General features: G+C 37.0%; 3 protein-coding genes across 8 annotated transcripts; 2 read left to right on the top strand and 1 right to left on the bottom strand.

Annotated features, from left to right (window-relative positions):
- The first annotated feature begins 207 nt into the window (after positions 1-207).
- On the top strand, positions 208-13,664 carry LOC108323859 (uncharacterized). 2 transcript variants are annotated; one of them, XM_017556655.2, is made up of 10 exons: positions 208-548; positions 657-724; positions 800-861; positions 970-1,119; positions 1,791-1,967; positions 3,558-3,770; positions 4,211-5,901; positions 6,418-6,492; positions 6,577-6,646; positions 12,762-13,664. In XM_017556655.2, the coding sequence occupies exons 1-10, from the start codon at positions 349-351 to the stop codon at positions 13,443-13,445; spliced, it is 3,390 nt and encodes a 1,129-aa protein (XP_017412144.1). In that variant the 5' UTR covers positions 208-348; the 3' UTR covers positions 13,446-13,664. The 2 variants fall into 2 exon arrangements, with proteins under 2 accessions (XP_017412144.1, XP_017412145.1); XM_017556656.2 differs by lacking the exon at positions 3,558-3,770 and having other exon boundaries at positions 12,762-13,663.
- Positions 13,665-16,972: 3,308 nt separating this feature from the next.
- On the top strand, positions 16,973-19,858 carry LOC108323682 (probable galactinol--sucrose galactosyltransferase 6). Of its 2 annotated transcripts, none has more exons than XM_017556203.2 (3): positions 16,973-17,141; positions 17,259-17,298; positions 17,383-19,858. In XM_017556203.2, exon 3 carries the CDS (start codon positions 17,407-17,409, stop codon positions 19,657-19,659), a length of 2,253 nt encoding a protein of 750 aa, XP_017411692.1. In that variant the 5' UTR covers positions 16,973-17,141; positions 17,259-17,298; positions 17,383-17,406; the 3' UTR covers positions 19,660-19,858. The 2 variants fall into 2 exon arrangements, with proteins under 2 accessions (XP_017411692.1, XP_052729406.1); XM_052873446.1 differs by having other exon boundaries at positions 16,973-17,143; positions 17,245-17,298.
- A 570-nt stretch (positions 19,859-20,428) lies between these two features.
- LOC108324588 (uncharacterized) lies at positions 20,429-26,832 on the bottom strand. 4 transcript variants are annotated; one of them, XM_052873457.1, is made up of 10 exons: positions 26,570-26,832; positions 25,898-25,996; positions 25,707-25,760; positions 25,027-25,153; positions 24,639-24,752; positions 22,426-22,624; positions 22,267-22,312; positions 21,617-21,692; positions 20,912-21,141; positions 20,429-20,638 (listed from the first exon to the last, which is right to left on the bottom strand). In XM_052873457.1, exons 2-9 carry the CDS (start codon positions 25,976-25,978, stop codon positions 20,924-20,926), a joined length of 915 nt encoding a protein of 304 aa, XP_052729417.1. In that variant the 5' UTR covers positions 25,979-25,996; positions 26,570-26,832; the 3' UTR covers positions 20,429-20,638; positions 20,912-20,923. The 4 variants fall into 4 exon arrangements, with proteins under 4 accessions (XP_052729417.1, XP_052729412.1, XP_052729422.1 ...); XM_052873452.1 differs by lacking the exon at positions 20,429-20,638 and having other exon boundaries at positions 20,770-21,141; XM_052873462.1 differs by lacking the exon at positions 20,429-20,638 and adding an exon at positions 25,273-25,357 and having other exon boundaries at positions 20,770-21,141; positions 25,707-25,996; positions 26,570-26,831.
- Between the last annotated feature and the right edge of the window lie 947 nt (positions 26,833-27,779).

Raw genomic sequence — 27,779 nt, 5'->3', positions numbered from 1 at the left:
ATAATTTAAATTGATATTTAAAATATCAATTCATATTAACTATCCCAAAATTCTCAAATTATTTGTACTCATCAATCAATTTTTTTACATTGAGAAATAAAAAATATTAATAAAAGAGGGTCAGTACCTCATTTTTAAAGTACTTATTTTCTTATAAGAGTGGTGTTTATTCTGATAGCATTTTTAATCAATTAAAGAGCACTTTTTCCTGTGTGAGGGGTTTTCCGCGAAACTGGGTTTTGGCGCGAAGGATTGGTTTCTGGCGTCTCTCTCCGGCGCGCCGACGAGGTAGTGTGAGACTGCGACTGAGTTGTTTCTTCATCATTCAGAAATCTTTGTAAGAAAACGATGTCAGAAGAGATTCAAGAAATCAACACTTTAATTTCTTCAAATGACAAGTTCAACAAATCCTCAGGCTATTCATCCCTCTTGCAATTTCAGCAACATTCTTGCGTCAACGCTTCTTCGCTCCAATTCCTCGCTCACTCCGCCCAATCCATAATCTCCTCCATTGTTTCCGACATCGTCGACGACCACGACGAAGAAATGTGAGCACAAACTTCCACTTTCTCACCATTCAATCGTTTAAACATCTTTCTTTGTTTTCTCTGTAGAATTGGGATTTCCATTAATTAATCTATCTAATCATCTGTCAGTGCCACTCAAGCGTTGAAGTGTTTGGGGTTCATGCTTTATCATCCATCCATTGTTTCCGTCCTTCGAGGTATCTGGTTTCGCAGTTGTTTTTCAACCTATCGATTTGGTTTTGTGCAAAGCTTATTTTTCCTTGCTTTTGCAGTGGATGATGCCAATTTGGTTCTGAGTACATTGCCCAAACTTATTACAACCACAAAATTAAAGGCTCGTATGATGTTCTTTTTAATATTGATTAGTGTTTTCAGTTTTAGTAGAGTTTTTATGTATTATGTTTAGTTGTTTACATTATCTCTCTTGACTGTTGCTATACAGTCTGCTTGTAATTTAGGGGTATGGTGCTTGTCTGTCCAACAGTTGGGTGCAACATTTCTTGTTATTCACTTTCACTATTTGTTACGGGCAATTGTTCATGCCCTAGACAATCCCATGGGTTCTTTGTCCACAACATTTGAAGCTACACAGGTACAGTTCCCTTCTTTATTCTTGGTGCTTTACGAGGTCAAATAATATTTGAAATAACTTATATGTAGTTCCTTAGTTGTTTTTGCTGTTTCCCAATTATCATATTTAAACTTCAATAATTCCACAATAAAAATTGTATTTAAAGTCACCACAGTTACATAATTCACTAAGGTGAAACTTTAATTTGGTTTAAAGAATAGCTTTAAAAGAACCTAAAGAACTGCTTTTAAGTTTTGTCAAATAAAATTAGGAACAAAATAAACGAACTCCAGACTTTTTAGTCATTTTAGAATGTTTATAGATCAACCAATTCCCCCTTGTTGTCTTTTTCAACAATGCTTACCAAGTTGATGAGCATTTTTCCCTTAAAATATATTGCAGAGAGGATAAAAATAATCAGTGTTTTTACTAGCGCTAAATATATATCTTGTCAGTATCACATGTTACTATAACCTTGAAAGCAAAACCGTGCCCATGTATTTCAAATCTTTTAATGTTATATTGGCTTCTTGATCATGTTTTTTTTAAACACTCACTAATTAAAGATGATGTTCTTTTATGCATGCCTGGTGATTGTAGTGGTCTGGTTCTCGTCGCATATTTATTCTTGAAAGTCATCTTTAGGTTAGCAGTTTTCTAATGATACTGATCTTTTAACCTTTGAATTACAGGCTGTAATGAAGCTATCAGGTCAATTAAGCGAGCAAATGAAAGGCTCATCCCATATATGGGCTCCCCCAATATACAGAAGACTTCTCAGCACAGATAAAAGGGAGAGGGATGCCTCAGAAAGGTGTCTGTTGAAGATCAGATCCACAGTCATTCCTCCTTCTCTGGATCTTTCTAAGGTACCAAAACATTTTTGTGATTTCAATATAAAGTGATGGATCCGTACTCTAGTGGCATGGGCATGATTATATTATAGCTATTTAAGCTGTCAAGATTACACTCCTCATATATATATATATATATATATATATATATATATATATATATATATATATATATATATATATATATATATATATATATATATATATATATATATATATATATAAACATCAGTCTTACAAAACCAACTTGTAAAATAAATTTTGCATTTATGTATTTTAAATTAGTTTTATTTCTAGTTGATGTTAGAATTCCAACACAAAGAATACCAAACTACAATATTTTATCTTGGCAAGTTTGTTTCTTTGTGCATACTTGTAATTCCTGCAGCCTAAATTTTAGACATGTACAAAAAATCCAAATATTGAAATCGAATTCATATCATACTGATATAAATCACTTTAAGTCCATTTTAATGGATCCATATCTTTGGATTTTTAGTTCACTCCACTTAACTGGATTGGGATTTAAGAAGAACCAAAATCAACGTTCATCCTAAGAAATCATTTGGTCAAGATAATTTTTAGCTGCTTTCGCCTGATAATTTTTTACTCTATATGCAAAGTTTTTCTTTGGTTTAGAATATAGTTGGAGTGTTGCTGGGTTGACCTTGGATGGGACATCCTTGGCACGGTCTTGACCTGGATATTATTGATTTATTTTTACCAATTAGAAAACTCTTTCAACGCCTAAGTATGACCTTTTAAAGTTTGTTAACATGACCTGAGTTATAGAAAAACCTACAAACGAGCAAATAAGCTGAATTAAGCCAACCAACTTATAAAGGCCATCGGCTCACAAATAATTTTTTGTATATTTTTTTTAAAGACTGATATTAAAGGAAATAAGAAAATTTATGCAAGGAAAAGTCATTATATTAAAATTAGATGGACATATAGAGCATATATATAAGTGCTCATCATATTGTCACATGATCAAAATAAGTGAAAAAAATTATATGAAAAAATAATTAAACAGTGAAAAAAGTAACACACAGGAAAAAGGGAAAAACTTCAATTAGAATCACCAAATACATGTATCTTTTTGTTAAGCCATCGTGCTAATAACACCTGTATATGATCACTGTCTTTCCCAAAATTACCAATTTAATTTTGAAAAATATCAAGATATTTAGTAAAAAGAACTAAATTAATTTAAATAAAACTGAAATTGAATTCATGAACTAAATTTCCAGGTTTTGATGCCACTTCTATTCAAATTAAATGGATATGAATTTAAACTAATTTAAATCCAAATTTAAATTATATTAAATAAATCATAATCAATTTTTTCCAATGAAATAGATTTGGATTTCAATCCAATCAATTTTCTTGGATTTGGATTGGATATAGATTAGTTTTTTTTTTTTTTTTGAATCCAATGCCCACCCTTACTATATTTTTATATAAATTATTTTTATGGTAGTGCAAAATGGAAATCAAATTTGTATTGTTCGTGACATGCTTGGTCTGTAAGGTTCAAATAGTGATTTGAAGTTTAAACTCGTCTTTGGTGTTATTGTCAACTTACCTGATTTTGTCCATTAGGTTATTATCAAAGATATGAAGATAAAATTGCTCAGTGGGATGAAGGTTTTGCTAGAAAATGGTATGAAGACGCAAGCTATTTGTGCATGGGGATGGTTTGTCCAAATGCTTGGATCCCATGCTTTAAAGAGTAGGCATCTCGTTAATGATATGCTAAAAATTCCTGAACGTACATTTACAGATCTTGACCCTCAAGTTCAAATTGCTACGCTGGTATTATATGAGTAACTGGTTTGCTTTTATCTCATCCATGATTCACAAAGATGAAATATTATTTGGGATGTAAACCTGTTCAATATTTAAAGTGACATGATAGAAAGTGGCTTAAAGAATTATGGTTGACGTTCATGCTGTATTTGGTTTTGAGGAAATAAACAGAAGAAATGAAAATAGAGAAGAATTAAGTTGAGAAAAGGGAATAAATAAGAAATAAAATTGAATATTTAGTTTGATAGACTAGAGATGAAATGAGAAACAATATAGTCGGTTCCACAAATTATTTTTTCTCTTCTCTCCGTCTACCAAACACACAATCAGGTCTCTCCCTCTCCATGCTTCCCCCTTCACTCTACCAATGCACAAAACACTTACTAGGTGTTAACCTCATTTACTTATTGTTGCTTATGTAACCTTTTTATGTGCCTTATGTGCAGGTTGCTTGGGAAGGTCTTACTGACGCTCTTGTTCACGGTCCAATGTTGGTTTCCAAGAAAAACGCATCAGCAGAGGAGCATTCTCTATCAGGAAGGAAAATTTGTGATGATCAAAGAAATGGCTTTTCCAAAAGCATAAAGCTAATAATGACGCCACTGATTGGCATCATGTCCAGTAAATGTGATGTATCAGTTCATTCATCCTGCTTAAACACATGGTGTTATTTGCTACATAAGCTTGATATCTCTGTCAATGAGCCATCAATGATAAAAATAGTTTTAGAGCCTATACTTAAATCAATATTTCAGAATGAACCTGATAGCAAGAACATCTGCTTATGGAGCCTGGCCCTCGATCTGCTCGCTGATAGTATTTCACAGAAGAGTGGGGAGGTCCTCTACCGGTCAACTGGCCGGGTAAGCCACAGAAACTCTAAAAATGGACATTCTCAATCTGGAAAATGCTCTTGGAAGCAACACCAAATTATATGGATGCCCTGGAATATCAATAAATTGGACTTTTATCTGAGTACGATTCTGCATGTTGTCCATCAAGCATCTCTGCCAACTGTCACTTATGATCATAGAAGTCACGTTTATGATGCTGCTTTGAAGTTATTTATACATACTCTGAAAGGAGTCAAACTGCATGTTGAAAGTCCATCTACTAATTATGGAGGTATTATGCAGTGCTTGACCTCATTAATAACATTCATCAAGAAAGTATGTGAAGATTTGTGCTCGGATGTTGGAGAAAATTATGATGTTTACTGTATTTCCGTTCAGTTCATAGATGCTATCACAAAGGAGTTAGGTCCTTCTATCTTGGGATCTCCTCTGTACAGAATTTCTATAGATCTGAAGTACATTGAAGACATGCAATCAGTCGATCGTAATAAACATCTAAAATTTCTTAGTGTCAGTTGTGTTTCTCATATGGATAAGGTTTCTCCATTGGTTTATTTGATAGCACTGTACTTCTACATGATGGTTCAGTTAACCATGAAATCCCATCAAACAGATCACGTATCACAAGGGATGTGTGAATATTTTAAATTTATGTTTTCTTCAAATGATCCCCTGGAAGATCTCCTCACCAGCATTAGTTTCTTGTATAGACACGTTCAACCAATTTACTTAAACATATGGGTAGCATTAGCTCAAGGTCTGAACTACTGTGTATCTGATCCAAACTGCAAGTCATTACAGGAAGCCTTGTCTGACAGCACTGTATATTCTTCCATATGCCATCTTTTAATTTACCCCATCCTGGCACTTTCTGGAGTTCCAAGAATGACCGTGACAGCTAGTGGCTCTTTGGACAAATATCCTGTATCACCAGAAAGAAAGCCGAGATTTGAACTGGTCATTCAAACATGGAAAGCACTTCATGGATCTCTTTGTAATTTGTTCATTGGATGTTCATCAACCACCAATTTCTCTGGGGACCTGTGCTTGTTGTTAAGCAGCTACCTTGATGAAAATAGTGACATGGTTGAGAGCGGTGCTGATTTTGACTTAACACGCAATGATGTGGATTTTGGTTTCCTTCATTTATCTGGCAATTTCTTGATTTGCATTCTTGAAAACATTCAGACTTTGGAATTAGTTTCTGAATTGGACAAAAGTAAATTTGACCATGATAGGAAAATTTTGTTCTGTATAACGAACTGCTTAAAATTTGTTACCAAGTAAGTTTCAATATGCTTTGTAAGGATCTGATGAGCCTTTCTAGTTGTTTAATACGTGATTGCCATGTCTATTTTTTATTGTGTGGGGTATCTGTTTCATATCTTTGGATGATAAAAGTTGAATGGTAGAAACAGTGCATCTTCAAAATGGATGTACTTTTTATTAGCCTGATATTTCTATCATCCTGTGTTGAGTTGGGGATGTAAAAGCAATGTCACTGGCGTTTTGACATATACTAGTCTTTTTGTTTTAATTTTATATGTAGGCGTCTATTCTATTTCTTGTGTGAAGTTATTAGCATTTTGAGATTATGATCACAACTTATTCAAGTAATTGACTTGCTTATTTGTATTTTGCTGCTTTACTTAGCATGTATAAGTATTATTTTGATTGTAACACGACCTTTGGGTATTACCTAACCTACTCTAATTGCTGTTAATGGATGTGTCAAGCAAGTGCAAAATGAAGATTCTTATATCTAAGTTTCTACTGATCATTTTTATGTCACATTTCAGGTATATGAATTTATTGAGAATAAAAATGGTGCGAGACCCAGTGCCTGAACTGCCTGGATTTGTTGGCACCTCAAGGTAAGTAATATAAGCTGTCTCCTCTAATACATTCGTGGTTGTTTAATTTGTAACTCTACTTGACTGTCGCTTCATTAATACCAGGCTATATTCTGCGTTGGCATGCTTTATTAGTTGCCTTCACTGGAAGCAAGATATTCTTCAATTTCTAAAGGTTTGTTCCTTCTATTCATACTTAGTTCGTTGAAGTAGCTTTTATGAAACATGTGTATTTATTTATATGCTGCAACTTGGAGGGTGAGGGTTTACTTCACTACTACTACTAATTAGTCCATGATAGAAGGCTCAACTCAGTTATGATACCGGCTAAAGAATAAAGAGTCTTAGCACATTCTGTTTGTCTTTTCATCCAAGAACTGCACAAAGGTTGATAAGACCTTTACGGTGTATGTTAGAAAGAAGGTTTAAAATCAAGTTTCATGACAATTACGGTGGTTGGGCAGTTTAAGGGTCGTTAGAGGTAGTTATTAAATTTAGTAAGGGTTATCTTTTAAGGAGGAAATGGTTCCTCCTGGTGGGTGTGTTGTATTTTCTTAAGTTTGGACAGGGTTTATCCTGTATGAAGGGATTTATTTCCCTTAAATGTTGTTGAATGTTCCCCTAATTATGTTTTCCATTCATGTTAATGTGAACATACGTTGAATTGTTAATTTTGCGTGATTAATCTTAGTATATGATCTATAGATTGGTTTTTTACTTTTAAGAAACCTAACAAATTGGTCTGACCTACTGGATAAAAAACACCAAGAGATTCATGGAGAGTAGAGTGAGCACATTAGAGAGGGCAATTAAGGAAATGAGGGAAGAATCTAGAGCCAACTTTCAAAGGCTCTGTGATATGATGGAGGATGTTATGGCAGACTTAAGAATATTGAAAAGGGTTATGAAGGAAGTAAAGATTCTGTAAATGGTGATAGAGTAGGAAGTAGAGAAGAGGTACATGAAGAATGGGAGGAAAAAAAAAAGAGAAAACCAGCAGGGTGGATGAAAAAAGTAGAATTGCCTTCATTTGAAGAAGGGGATCCTTCTTTAACCAAGAGAGAGGTGACTCCAACAATTTTATTAAAAGAAAAGGAGATTGAAGTGGTGACATTAGTTGGAAGATAGGTAATGCCAAATTGGAGAAGGGTTGTGGGGAACAAAACCATTTAACAACCAAGCAAAACACAGAGTTGCAGGAAATTCTAAGTACTTTTGAAGGCATATTCAGTACACCACAGGAGTTACCTTGCAAAAGGCATTTGAACCATCAAATTCCTATTAAAGTCGGAATAGATCCAATCAACGTGAGACCTTATAGGTACCCACAGCTATTAAAGGCAGAAATTGAGAAACAAGTGGTTGAGATGTTCCAGACAGGTATTATTAGACCCAGTAAGTCCTTATTCCACTCCAGTGATTTTGGTTAAGAAGAAAGATGAAAATTGACTTTTTTACATTGATTATCAGGCTTTAAATAAGGCTATAAGTTTAGATAAATTTCCTATCCCAGTGATAGAGGAGTTGTTAGATGAATTGTGTGGTGCTAGTTACTTCTCCAAAATTGATTAAGAGCAGGGTATCATCAAATAAGGAAGAAGGAGAATGATATCCTTAAAACGATGTTCAGGACACATCAAGGACACTATGAGTTTCTGGTGATGCCATTTGGGCTGTCAAATGCCCCTGCCACATTCCAAAGCATCATGAATACCATTTTGAAGGAGTTTTTAAGGAAGAATGTGTTTGTTTTCTTTGATGATATATTGGTTTATAGCAAGACTTGGGAGGAGCACAAAGAACATCTCCACCAAGTTCATAGTACTTTAGGACAACAACAGTTGTTTGCTAATTGGAAAAAATGTGAATTTGGGAAGAAGCAGATAAGGTATTTGGGTCATGTTATCTCAAGTTAGGGGTACAGATGGTCCTAGAGAAGGTGTTGGTTGGTCAAGATTGGCCTGGTCCACGGACTATTAAGGCTCTAAGGGGTTTCTTAGGCCTTACGGGGTATTATAGACATTTCATTAAAGATTATGGGAAGAATGCAAGGCCTTTGACAGATTTATTAAATAAAGGGCAGTTTGTATGGTCCGCTCAATGCACCGAAGCTATGAACATCTTGAAGACAACATTAACAACAACACCAGTACTTGCTTTACTAGATTTCTCTCACAGATTTTATGTTGAATGTGAAGCTGCAGGTGTGGGGCTTTTTTATCTCAAAATCCTCGGCTTATTGCTTATTTTAGCAAGGCTTTAAGTAATTCTTCTTTCTCCAAGTTTATTTATGAGAAGGAACTAATGGCCTTAGTGCTAGCAATTCAACATTGGACACCTTCTGTACTTGGGCAGCGATTTGTGGTTCCACTGGCTTTTCGCTTCCAGCTGCCAATAACGGCCTGAATTCATCTTGTCTTCCATGTCTCTCAACTTAAACATGCCATAGGTACCCATCAAGTTGAACAGGACCTTCCAGCAAAACTCTTTTCAAAGTCTTGGATTTTAGGGTACAACAACTCTATGGGATATCAGTTCCTCAACTTCTTATTCAGTGGAATTCGGGAGGACCCGAAGACGCTACATGGGAAGATGAAGGGACCATTCGTGATCAATTCTTAGACTTTCACCTTGAGGACAAGGTTGTTCGGGAATCCGAGGAGTATTGATAAGACCTTTAAGGTGTATGTTAGGAAGAAGGTTCAAAATCAGAAGTTTCATGACACTTAATGGTGGTTGGGCAGTTTAGGAGTCGGTAGAGGTAGTTATTAAGTTTAGTAAGGGTTATCTTTTAAGAAGGAAATGGTTCGTCCTAGTGGGTGTGTTGTATTTTCTTAAGTTTGGACAAGGTTTATCTTGTATGAAGGGATTTATTTTCCTTGGATGCTGTTGAATGTTCCCTTAATTACGTTTTTGGTATTATTAGACAATAGAAGAATACAAGAATAGGGACAGTAATGGGAGCCTAACCTCCCCCAACAGGAATAACACTCCTGTTCAATATACACCAACGTTCCAAAAGATCCCTTCCCCAACTAACGCTCTCTCATTTATACACATATTCCCGCCCTTGTCTAACTGTCAAAACAGTTAGAGAACTAACGTCTCCTTCTCCTCTCATATACTAATAATCTCCTATCATTACCCCCCCGCCTTCAACAACCTTGTCCCCAAGGTTGAACTCGGGATATTGATGCTGAATAGTTGCTGTATCCTCCCATGTATCTCCCTCTTCACCCCCTTGTTGCCACTCCACCAAAACTTGGTGTAGTACCTCTTCGCCCTGCTGAACTTGCCTCCTGTCTAAGACCCTTATTGGCCAGAAACTCGGTCCTTCTGCTTGCAACTCTTCAGGCAACTCCTTTTCGATCCTTTTATCCCCCACGACCTTCTTTAATTGGGAAACGTGGAACACCGAATAAATCCTGGCTGTTTCTGGTAGCTTGAGTCTAAATGCCACCTGTTCACCGGCCCACGTTGGACTGTAAACGAGGATGTCATCAAAGAACACCAACACCCACCTCCTGAGATACGGCTGCAACAAGCTGTTCATAGTGCTTTGGAAAGTAGCCGGTGCATTCATGAGACCAATGGGCATTACAAGGAACTCAAAATGGCCCTGATGCGTTCGAAACGCAGTCTTGTACACGTCCCCTTCTTCCATTCTAATCTGGTGGTAACCAGACTTCAAATCGATCTTCGAAAAGTATCGTGCCCCCTTCAATTCGTCCCGTAATTCCTCAATCACAGGTATTGGAAATTTGTCTGAGACTGTAGCTTTGTTTAAAGCTCGATAATCCACGCAAAAACGCCAGCTCCCATCCTTCTTCTTCACAAGGATGACCGGACTGGAGAATGGGCTCGAACTAGGTCTGATAATCCCCGCCTTAAGCATGTCTTCTACTTGACACTCAATCTCGCCTTTCATGAGATGCGGATATCTGTATGGGCGTACATTTATTGGATCAACACCTTCCTTCATCTGAATGCGGTGCTCCTTGCTACGTGTCGGAGGTAAGCCATGCAAACCTCGAAATAAGTGTGAGTGGGTCTGCAGCAGAGTCACTAACTCTGCCCTCTGTCCCACGGTCAAATCTGTCCCCCACTCACTACTATCATCTGCCTCCACTCTACTTAAACTCCACACCATGGCCCCCGCTTCTGCATCCACCACTTTTAACAACGACTCAGCCTTTACCAGCTGTCTCGATAGGGATGGGTCACCCTTAATGCATATCTTCCTATCCCCCACCTTGTAAATCATAGTCATATTACCCCAGTTACTACTCACTTCTCCTAATGTGGCCAGCCATGCAACTCCCAAAATTATATCCACCCCTCCTAAATCAAAGACGTAAAAATCTTCTTCCACGTCGACTTCCCCCAACTGCACTGTTACCTTGTCACACCGACCACGCGCCTCCCTCCGATGGCCATCACCCAAGCTTACGCAGTATGCCGGAGTGTCCGTCACAGTCAATCCCAATTCCTCCATCACCTTCCGACTGATGTAATTGTGACTGGCGTCACTGTCGATCAACACTACCACCCTCCGTTCACCTATCGTTCCCATCAGCTTCAAAGTTCTCGGACCGGTCCACCCCTCAGCAGAAAACGCCGATAACTCCATCGTCTTCTCCCCTGTATCGTCAATCACCTCCGTCTCTCCTTCGTCTTCGTCCTCCGCCAGTAACAACACTCTGAGGCTCTTCTCTGTGCACTGGTGGCCGGGGGCAAAGGGCCCTCCACATCGATAACACCTACCCTCTTCTCGCCTCTTAAGGAACTCAGGATAGGGTAAGTTACGGACCGCCCTGGTTCGACCGTCCCCGGCCGTCGCAACGCTCCCTCTCGTCACCATGTTCGACGCCACTCCCTCTCTTCTCGCGACTCCTCCACCCTCCGTTTTCACCACTTGGGTCGTCGCAGTTCTCACCGGCTCCGTTCGCGTCACATTTCCGATGGGTCGCATAACGTATGGGTTCGTCTTAAACCCACTTGCTTGCCATCCTTGAACTCGCAGCGCCGCGTCTTCCACATCCCTTGCTATCCTCATCGCTTCCATTAATTCAGAAGGATTCTGAATTCGCACCTGTCCCTTCACGTCTTCCCGTAATCCAGCGAGGAAGTACCCAAGTACTTGCTCCTCAAGTATACCCCTAGTCTGGCCCGTCAACACCTCAAAACTGCGAGCGAATTCTTCTACCGTACCCTCCTGCCTCAACGTAGCCAATCTCTCAAAATTTGTTCCCCTACACCCACTGCCGAAACGGTTGATCATCGCCGTCTTCAAACCGTCCCATGAACGGTTCCTTGCCTTTTCTTTCCAAAAAGTGAACCAATACGCCGCGCTTCCCTCCATACTTACGTACGCAACTTCCACCTTGTCCTCATCGTTCGTCACCTTTTGTATGTCAAAGAATCTCTCCGCTCTATTGAGCCAACTAAGAGGCTCCTCTCCCTCGAAGGTCGGTAACTCCACCTTCTTCCGCCAAGGTTTCTGTTCCATCCCTCTATCGCCAGTTCCTCCATTTTCGTTTCCTCCCACAACTCGATGTTGATTGTCGTTCACCGAGCTGTCATCCGAACTTCCCTCCGTTTGATTGCCACGCGTACCCAAAGCCTTCATAATTTGTTGTAGGTCTTGTCGTACCGCCGCTGATTCAGCCTTCATTCCCTCCATCGTAATCTCAATGGCCTCCAATCTTGCCTCGTTATCATTCACCATTCTCACGTCGCGTAACTTCTCACCCAATTCGGATCCGGCAGGTCGGACCAAATTGATAGGTTTCCAATCAAGAAACCTAATTCAACTCTCACTCTAACACACCAAGAATTGATTCAAGACTCTGTATAACCTCTCTGGTATTATTAGACAATAGAAGAATACAAGAATAGGGACAGTAATGGGAGCCTAACCTCCCCCAACAGGAATAACACTCCTGTTCAATATACACCAATGTTCCAAAAGATCCCTTCCCCAACTAACGCTCTCTCATTTATACACATATTCCCGCCCTTGTCTAACTGTCAAAACAGTTAGAGAACTAACGTCTCCTTCTCCTCTCATATACTAATAATCTCCTATCATTACCCACGTTGAAATGTCAGTTTTGAGTGTTTAATCCTAATATATGAACTATAGATTGGTTTCTTAACCTAGCAAAGGTGGATGCCTTAAAAATAATTAGTTGCTGCATATGACTTTCATTATGCTTACCAAATTGACAATTACATGATAATTTTCGTTTCATCAAACTAGCCTTAATATTCCTTATACTTTTCTGCAGATTGTTTCCTTCTCACTGCTTGAATGGCTATCAAATATGGGAACGCAGGATGATAAAGCAAACAACCAACTCCAACTTCTATGGACCGAAATTCTAAGCTGCTTAAGAAGAAGTCAACCTCCTATAAACTTTGGTTCCGCTTTGCTCAAACTTCATGAACCTCTATTTGAGAAAACTCTCAATCACCCATATCCCTCTATTTCAGAACCAACCATCAACTTTTGGAATTCTACATTTGGTCAGCAAATTATTTTGGATTTCCCCTCGAGTCTTCTTTGTGTCTTGGACAGGCTATCCAGAAATGGAAGATTAAAGCTCCAGAAGAGAAGCCTACCATGTCTTCAGAAATTTCAATCTCCTGAGGAAGCCAATGATGCTCCACAGGGATATAGGGTCTCTGCCAAACATAACAGCACTTCTAAGAGGGTGGAACTAGTGTTGGATAAACTACAAGAGACACCTCCTTTAAGTCGTAAAAAGAGAAGGCTAGAACTAACTGAGCATCAAAGGGAAGTTAGGCGAGCACAGCAAGGAAGGGAGAGGGATACTGGAGGACATGGCCCAGGAATTAGAACTTACACTAGCGCTGACTTTACACAAGGTAACGATGATTCGCAAGAAAGCATTGAGGAGATAATAAGAGATCCTGAAGCTATATTGCAGATGCTGATAAAAACTATCTGACTTACTTTGAATGCTGCTTATAGAATGTATTATATTTATGGGAGCCTGAATTATTATCAGCTGAAATCTATTTTAACCTGTCTTATTAGCAAATTTTAAATCGCAAAAAATAAGGAATGATAGAATATAATAACTTCTAGTAAGTAATAAGTAACCAATTACATGTGTGGGGGTTAGGCTATTCACCACACTGAAGGACCAGTTTTCTTAATTTTACATATCTATATTGAGCAGTTGGCTTTTAAGATTGAAGAAGGAAAAATTATTAAATAAACTAAAATTAATTTAACAAAATGTTTTTATTAATCGTAAATCACATCACGTATCAGAAAAAAAAATTGCATGAAATTAATTTAATTAATGTCATATCAACTAAGAATTATAATTTTAAACTTACGTGTTATCAAAAAATTGTATTAGAACATTTTATAAAGAAAAATGATTGATCATAACAATAAAATAACATATTATTATATTAAATATTTCTATCAAAATAGGTTCAATATGCAAATATCTAATAACATGATCCATGATATTTTGATTATCTATTAATATACTTTTGAGATATATGATACTATTCATGTGATTTCCATTTATAATTTGACAATAACTATTATATCTATTATTATATTTTGTATATCAACATGTCTATAAAACCTAGAAATACATATTATTATAACCAATATAACATCTAATAATTACTCTTATTCATAAATACTCACCTATGTTTTTGTTGGATAAAAATAAAAATGAGATTCATCCACATGCTGAAAAGAAGGGTCAATGTTTTCATATACCATATATTGAGGAAGGATGTCTTCTACCTTCACTAAAGCTCCATAAATTGCTCCAATGCACCAACCATGTTTCTTGTCCTTTCTTCCTTCATTCATTATAAAATGAATGCAAAATGTGCAGCAAAACACAACTCACCAAGAATCAAACGGTGAAGAAAGAATTCAAGAGGAAAAAGAGAGAAAGCCACGGGTACTACCGTGAAGAGAGAAACATCACCGAGAGGTGAAAGATATTGTGTAGTAGAAACTGTGAGTGTGCAAAAGAGAGTGTTTTTGTATACCGTCCGAGAGGGTGAGATTTATTGAGAGATCCTCAGAGAGTGAGAGAAACACTGTAATCCTACTTTCATAGTGGAGATAATTTTCTGGACTAGGTCCCGTGGTTTTTTCCGAGAGGATTTTCCACGTTAAAATTTCCAGTGTTGTTTTTCCCTACGCATACATACACAGCTATTTTTAGGCTTTCGCATAGTGCCCATTTTGGGTTAGCAGAGAAGGGAACAAATACCGCTGTTTTCCAACAGTTTTATGTTTTCTTATTAACTTGAGTGTGGAAATTTTTGTACGTAAACCTTTTCTTTTTTATGGTGATTTGGAGTTATCACACATCAACTACCTTATATATTGTTTGGCCAAATTTGGTAAGAAAAGATATTATTATATTAAATATTTCTATCAATTATCGAATAATTTTCTTTTAAAATAATATAACATTAGAATTCATAAAAAATAAATTAAAATTCAATAAAATAACTCTAAAATGGAGATGTCATTTTATGATTATTCAATGTCCCTTGACATGTCTTTTGGCTATGGCCAGCTCTAAGTTACCATTATCTATCTCACGACTCTTGGCTCATCCACAATTCCACAACCATCATTTTCAGAGGTAACCAATCCATGAGGTCTTAAGTGAAAGTTTTGGAGCACAACAAGAATAATTCATTTTCCGTTCAAGAAAGCAACATTTGATTTTAATGAAATTAAATTAATTTTAAAGCAACATTTGACTGTAATAAAGTTATGCATAAATACCATTTACCCAAACTCCAAAGCACTATTATTATGATGTTTGTTTCCTGCTATGAAAACTTTACAAGCAGAAAAATGGAATGAATGTTGAAAAAACGAGGAAATAATTGAAAAAATTTCTTCATCCAACTCTATCCTCTTGTATGCTCAAAATAGCAGGAAGGTGTATTTTTTCTTCTTCTAGCGTTTATAATAATTTATACTTAAAATCTAATTTTATAATTGATTAAAATAAAATAAAATATAATAAATTAAATAATAAAGACAAGTATGGTAAGGTTGATACGGAGAAAATGCACCATCACAAGAGTGTTATGTTTGTTTGTTTAATGTTAAAGTTGAGATACAATATAGGTGAACACCCCATGGTGAATGGCAGACAAATAAGTGAACATCGACTATAAATGACGAAGACAAAACACATCAAGATGCACCATTGTCGTGGGCTACTTAGTGTCTAGGGTTATGCCAACTATAAGTGAGTGTTAGACAAGCATAAGAGTGTATCTTAGATTTATCTTGAGTTACTCATGAAAAAATATCATCTAACCTATATGTAAGAGTATGGTAGTTTGAATTTAACCCAATCCAATTTGATCCAATCATAAATAATATCAACATAATTTAACCAAATAAATACACTGTGTGTGAACAGTACATAAACTCTTTAAGAGAAATGTTAAAAAGACAGTGGATTAGAAAATGAAAAAGTAAGTACCTTGCATCTAGTTATTTTCTACATTGTCTCTGACATCCATTGATCCTTGAAGTAGAACATCTTGATATGGCTTAACCTACTCTCATCAACCAGCCACAAAATCTTAGCCTCCCAGGCAAAATCCAAGATGCATGAATAATTTATTCCAATGATTGAGCTAAAAAAATTCACAACAAATTCGAAAGCCCGTTTTATATAATTAAAAACGATGAAATGGTTTAGTGAGTCTGGAACTTGTGCCCGTGTCCAGATCCAACCACTAGCCACTTGGCCAAGTGGATGGATCATTTCTATCTTCCCAAGTTATTTGCAATTATGTTCTGCAAAATCACGTTAGTTCCAATTCACCTAGCTAAAGTATGATGATGTCTTTTTCTAAATCCAAAATACGTATCAATCAATGGGCTCTCGTGACATAACCCAATTATGGACTGGGCCAATAGGAATTGCTCACTTACAATCATTTTTTCCAATAATAGGAGTATATGGGAACTTACGTCAAACTAAGTGTGTTAAATTAAATCTAATAGCTCGACTACCACGACAAGACAAGAAAATTTAAAAACCAATTATAAAAATACTTATACTTAACCCATACATTAAACACTAACATATCAGGCCAAGTAACGCGGTTGTGTATTTGAGCTTCACAATGCAAAGTGCAGGCGTAAGCAACAGAGCTGAATATAACCAAAAAATTTCTTTTGCAAATTTTAATTTTACCCAACGAATATCATACAGGTGTGCAACATATGAAACATCATGTCGTATCACGTTTTCCAGTTTTACTTCGTTTTGTTTCTTTCTTAATTATTAAGTGGAATTTTGTGGGCGTGGATCCAACGTGGCGACCCCATCCAATGTCAAAAAAGCAAGTTGGACCAACCAGCCAAAGATATTTTTGTTTTTGTTTTTTTTCGAAGAGATATTATATTATATTATTTAAGACAGTTAACAATATGTAAAGAGAGGATGATGTTCGTTTGTTTGAGAGAGTGATAAGGAAGATGTTAACAATGGTTTCCAATCTATGTCACACTACATCCTTTCCTATAAATACCAAATCCCGATCTCTTTCAACTCATCCAATCACTATTCTTTCTGGTATTCATCTAAGATCGCCAAATAAGAAGCAACTCCCAACTTCTGGTATAGACCCTCATCATCATTTTAATATTGTCTTTTTTGTTCCGTTTTATTTATCCAGTCGTTTTTTTTATGTTGCTAACGGCAATGGTTTCCATCTCCATGTTTTCGAATTCGCAGACATTTTTTTAATCGAGTGTTTCCCGTGGTGTCATTCAAGGTATTGATTAATAAAACCCCTAAATTCAAAATTTCATTTCAGTTCCAATTGGACAGGTGAAAAATTGGTTTGATTTAATTGCAGAGGAACGTAGAGGGAGCTGAAGAGATGACGATAAAACCTGTTGTTCGCGTTTCGGAGGGGAAGCTGGTGGTGAAGGAGCGAACGATTCTGACAGGAATACAGGAGAACGTGGTGGAGACATCCACGGTAGAAGGAATGTTTCTGGGAGTGGATATGGAGAAGGAAGATAGCAGACACGTGGTTTCGTTGGGAACCTTGAGGAATGTGAGGTTCATGGCGTGCTTCCGGTTCAAGCTGTGGTGGATGGCGCAGAAAATGGGGGACAGAGGGGGCGAAATTCCTTTGGAGACTCAGTTTCTATTGGCGGAAACCAAAGACGGGTCCCACCTCGAATCGGAAAGCGACGCCAACAGCCAGAATCAGATCGTGTACACAGTTTTTCTCCCTCTTGTAGAAGGCTCCTTCAGAGCGTGTCTACAGGGGAATTCCAACGATCACCTTCAACTGTGCCTCGAGAGTGGTGATGCAGACACCAAAGCGTCGTCGTTTAGCCATGCAATCTTCATTAGCGCCGGCACCGATCCCTTCGCCACCATTCATCATGCTTTCCGTGCCGTCAGGAACCACCTCAACACCTTCCGCCTCCGCCACGAGAAGAAGCTCCCCGGCATCGTGGACTGCTTCGGCTGGTGCACCTGGGACGCGTTCTACCAGCAAGTTACTCAGGAAGGAGTGGAGACCGGAATCCAATCACTCCGAAGCGGTGGCACGCCGCCGAAGTTCGTCATCATCGACGACGGTTGGCAGTCTGTCGGCGGCGACGACGACGACAAGGTGAAAGAAAACTCGAACTCGTTGCAGAGGCTGACGGGGATAAAAGAGAACGCGAAATTTCAGAAGGAGGAGGAACCGGGGTTAGGGATTAAGAACATCGTGGACATAGCGAAGAAGAAGCTCGAGGTGAAGCACGTGTATGTGTGGCATGCAATCACGGGTTACTGGGGCGGGGTTCGTCCAGGGGTGAAGGAGATGGAGGAGTACGGTTCGGTGATGAAGTATCCGAATGTGTCGAGCGGAGTGAAGGAGAACGAGCCGACGTGGAAAAGCGACGTGCTGGCGGTTCAGGGTTTGGGACTTGTGAACCCTAAGAAGGTATTCACGTTTTACGACGAGTTGCACAGTTATCTGGCGTCCGCGGGTGTAGACGGCGTTAAGGTGGATGTGCAGTGCATTTTGGAGACTCTGGGTGCGGGTCTTGGGGGAAGAGTGGAACTTACCAGACAGTACCATCAGGCACTGGACGCTTCGATTTCTAGAAACTTCCCTGACAACGGGTGTATCGCCTGCATGAGCCACAATACGGACGCGCTCTACTGCTCCAAACAGACGGCGGTGGTGAGGGCTTCGGATGATTTCTACCCGCGTGATCCGGTGTCGCACACTATCCACATTGCGTCAGTGGCGTACAATAGCGTCTTCCTCGGGGAGATCATGTTACCCGATTGGGATATGTTTCATTCGCTTCATCCTGCCGCGGAGTACCACGCCTCCGCTAGGGCCATCAGCGGTGGGCCGCTCTATGTGAGCGACGCGCCGGGGAAGCATGACTTTGATCTACTTAAGAAGATGGTTCTGCCAGATGGGTCGGTGCTTCGGGCCCGTCTTCCCGGGAGGCCCACTAAAGACTGCTTGTTCAGTGACCCGGCCCGTGACGGAGTTAGTTTATTGAAAATATGGAACATGAACCAGTTCGGAGGGGTGCTGGGAGTTTATAACTGCCAAGGGGCTGCGTGGAGTGCGGCTGAGAGGAAGAATGCGTTTCATGACACGGGTTCTGCTGCCATCACTGGGTTTGTGAGAGGTGGTGATGTGCATCTGATTGCGGAGGCTGCCGGTGATGGCGATTGGAACGGTGATTGCGCGTTGTACGCTCACCACTCTGGGCAGCTCACCGTGCTTCCGCGCAATGTGGCTCTGCCGGTGTCCCTTAAGGTGTTGGAACACGAGGTGTTTGCTGTTGCGCCTGTGAAGGTTTTGGGTCCTGGTTACAGCTTTTCCCCTCTTGGACTTTTGAACATGTTCAATGCTGGTGGTGCCGTTGAAGGGCTGGTGTATGAAGTGGGGGATAGCCAATCGTTGGTTCGTGTGGAGATGAAAGGGTGTGGGAAGTTCGGGGCTTATTCGTCGGCAAGACCAACTAGGTGTCTGCTGCAAAACGATGAGGTTGATTTCAATCACGATTCCCATTCTGGCTTGCTAACGTTCAACATAGATCATATGCCGTCAGAGGGACACAGGGTTCACGTGGTTGAGTTAGTTTATAGTCTATCTAGTTAGTTAGTTAGTTATTGCGTTATACCTCATTGGATTTGAATCAGAGGGAAAAGGGACAAGACAATGGGTATGTTGTGGTATTTCCTTAGTTAGAGTAGAGGGTCTTGAAAATTTTCCCTCTGTACTAGATTTAACGTTTATTATACCAGCCAGCTACTTGTGTTTTGAAATTTGACTGCAAAATGGATACATGTTTCTACAATTTTTTTCTTTCGTTTTAGAGTTATTTAAACACGTTTCAATCTTTTGTTGCTTAAAATTGGCCCGTCCTTACAATTCTAGCAGCCGCTAGTGCCCTGCACAAATATTATTGAAAATAATAAATTGCTATACGTATGCTTAACATAACCAAAACCGAATTGAACCAAGTCTGTGCACTTGCTTTCCAAAATTGTGGCGAGTCACATTACCTCTTCTTGAGATTGAAGTTCGCTTTGCCATTGCAGAGATCTTTTTTCAGATGATTTAAGATGTAGGGAATTTTCTTTCCACCATTTCGTTACCAGCGTTTTTATTACCTGTTTCTATTGTGGTTTTCTGCCTCATGAAGAAGCTATCAAATGACCTTTCTGTGTGTGCCTTTAACTGGCACTTCTTTGTTTATTACTAATTTGAACAGGATTTGTGCGTTCAAGACAAAACACTTTATCAGAAGAGTTTCCTCCAAGTAAAAGGTCATTTATGCCAAAACCAGTTCCTGAGCCCATGCTTGTTTGTTTATTCGACGGATCATATTTTGCACAACCCATATAGGCAACGTTCGGATATTTAATTTAATAATAAATCAATCAAATAAAAAAGTATTCCTACTATTCGGACATTTCATAATTAAGTAACTTGGCAGGTTCTTGGAAACCAATATTCACAATATCATCAACTTCTTGGAAGCCAAAGATAGCCTCCATCTTCACGCACCAATCGTCATATCCTTGCCTATCAAACACAGGAAGATTCCCTGGTATGGCACCCGTTGTAGCCATATCTGCACTCACAGTAATGCACTTTTACTCTTCCTCACGCAGGTTTAGAACTTCGCTCTCAATACAAAAAAACTGTTGGGCTTAAGATAAAAACCATTCGCATACACACACACCTTATGCAGAGAAGACAGGATTCAGAGAGAAACAAAAGTTACTGTCATACATAAAAAACTGAAAAACTGCATTACATGAAAATAAAAGTCTGTAATAAAAATTGTCTAAAGGACAAAAGACAGTTAAAACTGTCAATGAAACAATACATAAACTTTGATTACTTTTAATAGTCTTCAATCTCGGTTAGAATCTCCATTATGTGGATGATGATCTAGAAGTAATTGCTCCAGTTCCTTCTCATATTCATCGTCCTCCCCCAATCCTGTTTGTTTATAAAATGCTTGTTTCTGGGCATACCAGTCATTAGCAACCTTCTCTACTACATCTCCAATCAGTTGCTTATCTTCTTGTATGTGCTTTATGTTTTCAACGTCTAAAATACCGCTTGCCTCTAATGAAAAATGAGGACATAGAATTAGATAATTGACAACATTAATGATCATGTGTTGGCAAATTGAAACAGCCAGACAATAAAAACCAAAACATCCCCACCCTCCCCTTAAGGTCAAGAATTCCAGAAGTTCTGAGGACAGCATTTTGTCCTTCCTTGTATAAAAAAAGGGAAGCAATTCACAATTTGGAAAACCGTGAACCCCCAATGATATAAGTTGTCATTCTTCAAAAGAAATACGTTCAAAATATGACTGCACTTAAAATAGGAAGACAAGATCTTTCTAGTTTTAAAAATCAGAAAAACCAACAGCGTAACAAGTCACAGAAAAAAGGAAAAAGAAAAGTCATGATACGTGTTTCTTCTAGGTTGCCTGCAGTAGTTTTTTAGGATGACAGGAAAAAGGAAAAAACAAAAACTTGCTTTGCACCAGCAACCACTTCAAAAAAAGAAAAGTATTTTAACAGGCAAGCACCTTGAATGGCCACATTCTTGGCCGCAGCATATCCCAATGACTTGTTCTTAAGCAAATTGAGTTCAACTTCCACGCCCTGGCATGTGGAAAAGAGAAAGGGAGTTAAATGCAACAAAATCACAAACAATTAAAAATACAGTCTATAGTAGGAGTTTGCATGAAATACATCTCAAGACAGATTCATTAGCTTCTGAAATTATAAATATCACCCAGAGCCAGATGAAAGCAAGGATTGAATCGCATTTTTCACAAGTGTTTAATTTACAGAAGTTGCGAGGATCTTACAGGCCTTCCTTAATATTTAAAATAGGCAATATCAAGTGCCAAAACCCCTCAAAGTTGATAGGCACGAGATATAGGCCCCAAGCAGCCTCCCCCCGCGGAAAAAAAGAAGTAAACATGATAACTAGAAACATAAAATTAAGTAATACGTAAAATATTTTTTATTTGAGCCTTTAGGTGGTTCCAGAAAGCATGTTATAAATTACATAACAGCATCTCATGTTTATAATACCATCAGAGCCCTTGTAAATGGAAAAGATTAGTATACTTTTCACATAAACTTATCATTAAGAAATCTGACAGCAAACCAGTGTAATTAGCAAAATAAACAAATCATTTTGTAAGTGACAGAGCATTAAGGTGCTTACAAGGTCCATCTGAATATATTTATCAATTGAAGAGCTCTCAAATAACCTGCCATTCACAGTGAACAGATGAAAACAATAAGCTGTAGAGCAAACTTAATTATCATGGCAACATGTGAAGGAAAGAAGGATCTCGGATATAAATGTAATTTGGTGGTTTACTTTTCATATGCAACTTGAATACGGGCATTCTGTAATTGTTGGAGTTGGTTTACAGTCTCTGCAACACTGCCTTCAATCAAGTCGACAGAGCCAAAAAGGAAAATATTTCTTTCGAGCATTCTCTTTACTAGAGCAGGTACCACTTTAATATCATTGGCTTTGGCATCAGCAACAAGGATTCTAAGTTTCTTTAATTCCTCTGTATGAACACATAAATTTAGGTTTTCATGTGAACCATCATTACATTCGGACAAATATGAAGCATCAAAGTGGGATGAAACATAAAATGAAATTAAAAAACAAGATATTTTCAGTAATAACTACTCTAGTGACGCTATGAAGCAAGTTAGGAAATAACATTGCACAACACATTAAGAAAGATAAAAGTTTTCTTCTGTCATGCATCATATTAACTATCTTCTGAAAAGCCAGTTTATGTAACATATGCATGTCTGGTGCCAAGCACTAAACAATAAGCGAGAAAATGTTTGGCCAATATATTATTTCACCACATTTGGAAGTACCAACACATGCAAAACACAAAACACGTATTTTCCAAACAGAAGTTGACAAGGAAAAAAAAAATCAGTCACTAAAGCACAACATTGTTGAGGTACAAATACTGTAATCGGGAATATCTAAGTTCTGTACGATGTAGGATGTTTCCCTATGGAGGAAATGCAAGAGAAAAAGCATGTATTCAATTCTACCAACCTAGCTATTAGTGATGGGCATGTATATGCCATTGAAGTACCAACTCCTTTATACATCTTTTGAAAATTAATAAGACAACACCTCAAAGGATGAAGCATCTAATATTTGTTCATAACAATCTTTTCTCTCAAGAAACTCCTCAAGAAACAATGAAGAAACAACTAAATTGTGAGATATTGCAAGAGATGACTTTTCATTGGATGATAATGAGATTCTTAAGATTGCTACGTTATCTCTTGATGAACTAGATATAGAATCTGTATTTTTTCAATTAAGATGACCAAACATGACATTTTACATAAATTTTTCTTTTGTTATTTTTATAACTGTTTCTATTGATTTTTAGGTCGGTAGTTTTTAATAGACTCATATATATATATATATATATATATATATATATATATATATATATAGATAGCCCATGTCCTATATTTTTTAATTTAGTCGAATCTTTGTATATGTATCTTTGTCATATTTGTGTTCGTGTCTATGTGTCCATGCTTCATAGAAGTGTTCCATGATTCTAATTGAAGTTTTTCCCTTTTTTTCCTTTATGCATTATTTTTTTTAATACAAAATTGTTTCTTTTTTGTAAGACTTTCTCTAATTATTTTACCCTGTGCCAATATGAACAATTATATGCATTATTCTTACTTCCTTCATATTATTCTTCAGAAAATAAAGAATAATTTATTTGATGAACAAGACTCATTGTCCTTTTTAGGCTCATTACCCAAGTTAAACTGATTGACCTGTCTCTAGGTCTTTCTACAAATCAAGCCATGTAAACAAGTTTCAGGTTAGGTTAGGATTTGAAACCAGTAATTCTTAGCCTTAAAAGAGATATATAATAGATAAGTATGCTAGTTGACACCTTGCTAGAAGCCCAACAACATCCTGACTCAGTTCGTGCCAATAATATTCTGATTGAGGTCGAATCCAGGACACCTCAGCCAAAGTCAAGCCAAGACCAACAACAAATTGTCTTGAGCAAACTATTTCTTAGGATGAACATTGATTTTGGATTTTTTTAAATTCAAAATACTGACTAATCCACATGCAATACAATTAATTAGATTGGATTTAAAACAGATACGTCAAAATAGACTTAAAGTGATTTGGGTTAGTATGATTTAGGATTGGATTTGAATAACTAAATTTTTTTGCACACCTGTTCTAGCTATAAAAACTAAATTTTAAACACATGAAAGAATATTTTTATTGTGTGATAATGGCACATTATGGATTGCAACTACTGAATCACAAATTAGTGAGGTGCGCCGATGGAGCACATACCCGAAGAGAAATATACAGGTACGGGGTTAAAAGGCTAAATTGATTCAAGGAAAAATCAAAATTAAAGCAATTATGAATAAAATGAATCTAGTTCCCTCCACACATCCAAACTATTTATAAGACGTAAGCATGACAATGCAAAAATTATCCAATAACTGTATAGTTAAACATAATTGTTTTATAAAAGTGGAAAATTGTTATACCAAGAGATAAGTAGACCTTAAAAGAAGGATTAAAGGGTTGAGTCTCGTAAAGACAGTAGAGGCAATAAAAGCCGCCTAATCTGTGTGATAAAGAAGCAGTACCAACAATGTAACCTGCATAGGAAGATGAAGGAGTTTTTATACTGAAATAAAGCTATAAAGACCAGTAAAATAAAACTTCAATGGCTATAATGGCACACTACATACTCATCAGATTCAGGTAAATTTTTAAAAATATTACAAGCTTTTCAGACTGGATCACTGCTTCTATAATTTTGGAAATATTTTTCAGCATGAATAAACCATTCAACATGCAAATTGCCCACAAAAAATAAATCTAAACTCAATTGAGTAATGATCAAACCTGCATATACCAGCTATACATTACCAATACAATGAGCATACAATGATTGCATAAAGAAGGCCAGGTTGGTAGAAGGACAAGCTTCATATATGTAGGAGAACTTCCTCGAAAGCCATACTCTTTTCATGTCAGCCAAAGTTGTTGACTCATTCTGTCAGTCACCAAAATTGAACATCAATAATAGATTGTTAATATCCAAACAATGGCAAGCACGCTCCTTGAACTAAAAATACAGAATGAGGAAAATCACTGGACATATGTTATTGATACCTGAGTGAATTCACCAATAAGTTCATCAATGTCCAACTTGAAATAATCAATATCGATATTCATGATTAAGAACCCTAATTTGCACCTGAGAACTCGGTACAATCAAGTTGTCAAAGAAAAAATAAAATTTCACCTCGTAACAATAAAAAACAAGAAAAAAGGACATTAATCTAAAATGGATAATTCAAGATTTCTCTAGTGAAATCTGAAGAAAATAAAACCCAAGTCTTTTACCACAATGTCATTTAACAAATAAGACCCATTCAATTTTATGTTCCTTATTTCTTCAAATGATTCACAGTAATGAATTCATGGAATTTTGATTCGGGAGTGATAACATCAGGACAAGGGGATAGATGGATGTAATATATCAAATATGAATAAGAAAACTCAAACAGAGGAACCGAAGGATGACAATTGAATCAAAAACATACCTGCAATACACCGATGTCCGTTTTCCAATCCTTGCTTAATACATGGGGGATAATCTAGATTTCATTTTATACAAAACCCAATCAAATATTTTAAACCACGACCTGACTAAGACTAACTGATTCAGTAGTTTGTACTGAGTGAGCATCTGTGGCCAGTCAGAGTTTATAGGTAGCTAGCAACGTCACCATACCTTCTCCCATTTCTTATTCGTCCAAACATAACCAATATAAACTGATATTATGTGGGTGTGGATCGAATGTGGCAGCCCCATCTGAAGACAGAGCCAAACCTAGAAGGTAGAGGGGACAAACAAAAATAAAATAAAATTAATCCTAGAAGTACAAAAGTATCAAAATTTAAAAAAAAATCATAATTATGCGGTTTTCAAAACACTCAACATATATTACAAAATGCATTTACACAAAAAAACACATTATTTAGATTAAAGATTTCAATCATTGATTTTACATGCCACAGAACTTTTCATAAATTTATAATAAAAATTGGTAATTATGCTTGATCAATATGTGAATTTCAGTAAGACACACAGAAATACAACTTATAAGTGATAGCTACAGTGTACAAAAACGAACATACAAAGTTTCAGAAAATGTTCTACTCCAATGAATTTGTAGAACTTTCTTCTTATGCTACAATACATCATATATCGGATCAAGCTTTTCCCCGAACACCTGGCACTCATCTTAACTAAGTGAACCATACCATTATTTGAAGTCATCTTAAACACTACCGATTGATTTCAAACATTTCAACGAGTCCTATTTTTATTTTATCCCAATATGACGAACCTATAAACGTTTTATCATGAAGCTAAGTTTTTGAATAGGAAAATGACATTCACCTGAGTGCAAATGGCTACAACCGCATCAAGATCATCCCCGAAATCGTCCTCGTCCACCGAAAGCTTCTGAGAATAGTTCAGTTTGGAACTTTGAGGGTCTCCTGCTATATATATATTCACTTAATATAAGGAAAATAATCACAGCAAATTGCATGCGCTAACTGATTCTGCAAATTCGGTGTCTGGGTCATGTGCTATAGTTGGATAAAAATGAGACCCGAGGGAAGAATTTTCTGGAAATGTGTTTATTTAGACAATAGTTTGAAAAAAAGAAGTTGAAAAAATCTTAAATACTCTGTAAAAATATTCTCGAAATGTAGATTTTAATTTCAGTTTTCTATAAGAAAAATTGTTTATTTAAAATTTAAAACTACCCTATTTTGATCCAAGCATTACAAATAATAAGCAATGTATTAAAAAAATTAAATAATAAATCAAAATGGAAATATATTGTCTCAGAAGTTCTTTTATTCGTTTATACTATCAATAAAGAAATTCTATATTTTGATACAATTAATTTTTTTGATAAAAATAATCGTTTTTTAAAATTAAAATATTATTTTATCATTTTTATCTTTCAAATAATTATTTATTTAAATTTAATTAATTTTTAAACTAAAATATATATTTAAGTAAAGAAAATGCAAACAGGATTTTTTCTACTATTATTACTAAAATATCTTTCTTCCTCCACCAGATCATCGCCGCTATCATTATTATGTCACTCCCGTTATAAACTTTCTTTCCTGCACCCGATCCCCATCAAAATTTCTGGAAATAAAATCTGAAACAATGGAGTGCAGAAAGAAATTTGATGAGATGGAAGAAGAAACAGCCTATAAACTATGGCCTGTAAACAAAAGGGGAGTGTAATGGCCGGGTTAAAGTCCAGTTTGTGGTTAAATTAATCTCTTTTTGCTATTTCTTCCTGTAACCTGTCTGTTTTCTTCTTGCACCGAAAATTTTATCCGTGAGTTCTTCCGGGAAAGTGGGTGAGTGTATTTGAAAAACATATTTCTGAAATTGATTTAATGTTCCGAAAAATAAAATTCGAAATAGTGGGTATTGAAATTTTTTTGACATGATGCTGGAAGATACGATTTGAATGGGCTTTTCTCCTGTGTGGGTCTGGTCGTTTTCCACTTTGTGTTGTATATGGAACTATATTTACAATATTAAAAACATTGTGTTATATTCAAAATGTAATTAT

Source organism: Vigna angularis, chromosome 1, assembly GCF_016808095.1.
Source record: "Vigna angularis cultivar LongXiaoDou No.4 chromosome 1, ASM1680809v1, whole genome shotgun sequence".
Lineage (NCBI taxonomy): Eukaryota > Viridiplantae > Streptophyta > Magnoliopsida > Fabales > Fabaceae > Vigna > Vigna angularis.
This window is presented reverse-complemented; position numbering and strand designations above follow the sequence as displayed.